This window comes from Manacus vitellinus, unplaced genomic scaffold, assembly GCF_001715985.3.
Source record: "Manacus vitellinus isolate BGI_N305 unplaced genomic scaffold, ASM171598v3 scaffold_85_pilon, whole genome shotgun sequence".
Classification (NCBI taxonomy): domain Eukaryota; kingdom Metazoa; phylum Chordata; class Aves; order Passeriformes; family Pipridae; genus Manacus; species Manacus vitellinus.
Genome location: NW_021940845.1, coordinates 1,394,694 through 1,398,138, shown reverse-complemented (window position 1 = coordinate 1,398,138; position 3,445 = coordinate 1,394,694). Strand labels below are relative to the sequence as shown.

General features: G+C 50.2%; 1 protein-coding gene across 1 annotated transcript in view; it reads left to right on the top strand.

Annotated features, from left to right (window-relative positions):
• The first annotated feature begins 600 nt into the window (after positions 1 to 600).
• Positions 601 to 3,445, top strand: part of MYH7B (myosin heavy chain 7B) — a 28,048-nt gene continuing 25,203 nt past the window's right edge. The window contains 3 exon segments of the mRNA XM_029964939.1: positions 601 to 723; positions 1,440 to 1,543; positions 3,217 to 3,360. Of these exon segments, the coding sequence (XP_029820799.1) occupies positions 627 to 723; positions 1,440 to 1,543; positions 3,217 to 3,360 (345 nt within the window). The 5' untranslated portion in view covers positions 601 to 626.

The window sequence follows — 3,445 nt, the reverse complement described above, 5'->3', positions numbered from 1 at the left end:
GTGTGTTTTGCCACGCTGTGGCTCCATTTGTGGTGGCTGTGGCGTTCCAGAGCTCTGCTGGGTGATACCACATTAGATGGATATTAGAAAGCACAATCATACAAGTGCTTTTTCCAAGCAGCTGCCACAGTGGCCTTCCAGAAGGGTCTTCCCAGGGATAATACATCCAGCCTTGCTTTTATCCTCCTGCAGTGTCACTCTGCAGAACAGACCTGGGTCATTGCAGAGGGTTTGTGCAGGACACCGGGGCTCCAACAGGAGCTGGGATGGATTTTAGCTGAGTTTATCAAGAAAATGGGTGTCATTGACAATCTCACCTAAAGTGTAAATGTGGATTTAGACACCGAAGCGATACCAGCTCACGCAGCTGGGACTTCCAGTGCAGGGTTGAGAGCAGCAGAAGGGAAAGTGTTCTGGAATTGCCTGGTTGTTATAATTTTTATTAGCTAGTATTGTTGTCACTGTCTTCTCTCACTCTCTAAAATTAAAAGCATGTTGCTCTTGGTTCTCAACCCACGAGTGTGTGCTTGCCCATGCACTGACTCTTTGTCCCTTCCCTCCTTTCAGTATCCAGGTGTCTTTCACTCTTCCTTCAGTGCTGCCAAGTGTTTCTCCAGCTGGACAAGATGTCTATGCTGGACATGAGTGAGTTTGGGGAGGCTGCTCCGTACCTCCGGAAAAGCTACACGGAGCAGCTGAAGCTCCAGACAATCCCCTTCGATGGTAAGAGCCCAAAGCAGCTCAGCACAGCCTATGTGAGTGCCCTGAGGCAGCCCCTTGGAGCTCTCCTGGGAGTCCATCTCTGTCCCTTTTCCAGTGCTGCCCTTCAAGCAGGGACTCCAGGCTTCCCCCAGCACGTGGGAAGGATAATTCCCTCAAAAGTGGGAAAAGCGGGTTTTTTACTTTCCCTTTATTTGCTGAGGTGTGGGTGGAGGTGGCCCTTCATCTCCCCTGACACTGAGGGGCAGCAGGGCTGAGGGACTGGTGTCAAAGCCTTCTCCAGCTCTATTTCATTTGGGAAGTGTCCTCTCTGTCCCAGCCACCCTGCTTTTCCTTGGTTTGCTGTGCTTGGGCTCCAGGGCCCAACTTTGCTCCTCTCAACTGGGCAAACAAGGAGTGTGTTGCTTGCTCACACTGTCCTTTTTTATGATGGTTTGAGTGCAGGCACACATGAAGCAGAAGGTTTCAGGCTAGAATTCAACCCCAGCTGAGTAAACAGCTTAAAAATATGAAGAAGGTGAAATAATCCTAGCTCCTATGACCAAAAACATAGGAAGGAATAATCACTGTCCTTCCATGTTATCAAACTGCATTTATGTGGCTTTCAGTTGACCATTTCAAATGGTTTCCTACATTTCAACCTGTATTATGTCTCCTTTTCTTTCCTTTTTCCTTTCCTTTTCCCTTCCCTTCCCTTTCCTTTCCTTCCCCTCCTCCAGGAAAGAAGCGAGCTTGGATCCCAGATGAGAAAGAAGCCTATATAGAAGTGGAAATCAAAGAAAGCTCTGGTGGCAAAGTCACTGTGGAAACCAAAGATAAGGAAGTAAGCAAAATACCTTTCCTTTTCCAAGGGACAGCAAGTGTGTGCGGAGGGGGGATACGTGTGACAAGATCACGTCCGAAATGAGGAGCTCTGGCTGATAACCCTGCCCCGCTCGCTGATCGGTCATGCCCCGGGGGGACACACACAGCACTGTCAGGACACGTAGGCCACTTAGTTGCCAAGAGTGGCTGCGGTTCAGCATCCCCCCATCGAGTGTTTGCTGTCGAACGCGGGTTATCGTGACAGGCAGAGCGAGGGGACAGTCGGGCTGGCCCCGCGCAGCCTCTGGGTGGAGAAGGACCGGCTGCCCAGAGGCAGCGCCGGCTCCATCACAGCCCTGTGTGATGCTGAACCGCTGCCCGGCTCATCCCGAAGGCTGAAACAAGAGGTAAGGGGCCGACTGGCCGATTCCTGCTCGTTTTAGCCTGGATTTGCAGCAGGAGAACAGGCGCTGGGCACAGGGGTTGGACAGGCTGTCTGGTGGTGAGGCTTCAGCTTTCCAGCAGTGGGAGGGAGGCAAAGCTAGCAAGGACCAGCTGGTATTTGTCAAGATAATATCCAGCACAATTAGCTGCAAATGAGCTTAATTAATATTCCTTTCTTGGCTGTGGGAGTCTCATGGCCCTGCAACTTCATTGCAGAGCAGAGACCCACCCTGGTGTGAAACTGGGAAAAAGAACAAGGATCTGACCAGGCAGCAAATAGTAGATTTTATTATTTCTATCTCTCTGCTAGACAGAATGGCACTTAGAAGTGCTCATGTCTGCCAAATTTAAAAGAAATATATATAATCATCCTTGAAAACTGTTAAGGCTTTGGAAATATTTTTGTCTGAGACTGGGAAAACAAGTAAAGAGATTTGTCCCAATTTATTGGGGAGGGGGTATAAATTTTAAAAATTTATTCTGCTGTTGAGAACGCCTTCAGCAATTTCCAAATCTTTTTAGCTGTTTCCTCTTGAAAGACTTTTTTAACAATTTGTCACGGATTTACAAAATCAGAAACTATATCAGAAACTGGATCAGCATTTCCAGCAGAAACAGATTCAAGAGAGGCATAAACCCATCCTTATCCTTCTGTCTACCCTCCTGCTTCTAACACCTAACACCTTTTAACACCACATACTTTATCTTCACCCATAAAAAAAACCTCTGAAAGGTTTCATTTCATCTTTATTAACAAGACCAATTGCTAAATCCAGCTTGTCCCATCCAGGCCAGATACGTAACGCGATAGTTTCCCCGTGCTTGGCTTCATGGGATTAAATAAATCCAGTTTTAAGTGAAGGGGTACAGGCTTCAGCTGTTTGCACAGAGATTGTGCTGCCACAGGCTTTTAGGCTGTGAAGAAGAGCATGGGATGGCGGTGTCAAGCACATTTTGGGGGGACATACTGGTACTCCTTGGCTTGGACTCCTGTCAGGCTCCGCCACAGCCCATCTCCTGGAGCAGGGAGCAAGTCTGGGGCTTGCTTATCCCAGCTGGGCTTTGTGTCTGGGTGCTGGTGGGGCTCCCCTAGCCCTGTCACCCCGAAATGAGGGTGACAGCAGATATGGGGCCAGGGCTGTCCCCAACATGGGACTATCAGGATGTCCACCAACCCCTCAGGCTTTGGGGCAGGGGGTGTTTGGGGGGGTCTGGGGTCCATCTGATGTGTGCCCCCTCCTCTGGCAGACGCGGGTGGTGAAGGAGGACGAGGTGCAGCCCATGAACCCCCCCAAGTTCGACATGATTGAGGACATGGCCATGCTGACACACCTCAACGAGGCCTCCGTGCTCCACAACCTGAAGCGCCGCTACTCCCACTGGATGATCTACGTAAGGCCACAGCACCCGGGGGGTCACCCCGTGGGCTGGGGGGGTGAAAGGGTGCTGGGACACCCTCATCCCTCACCCACCCATT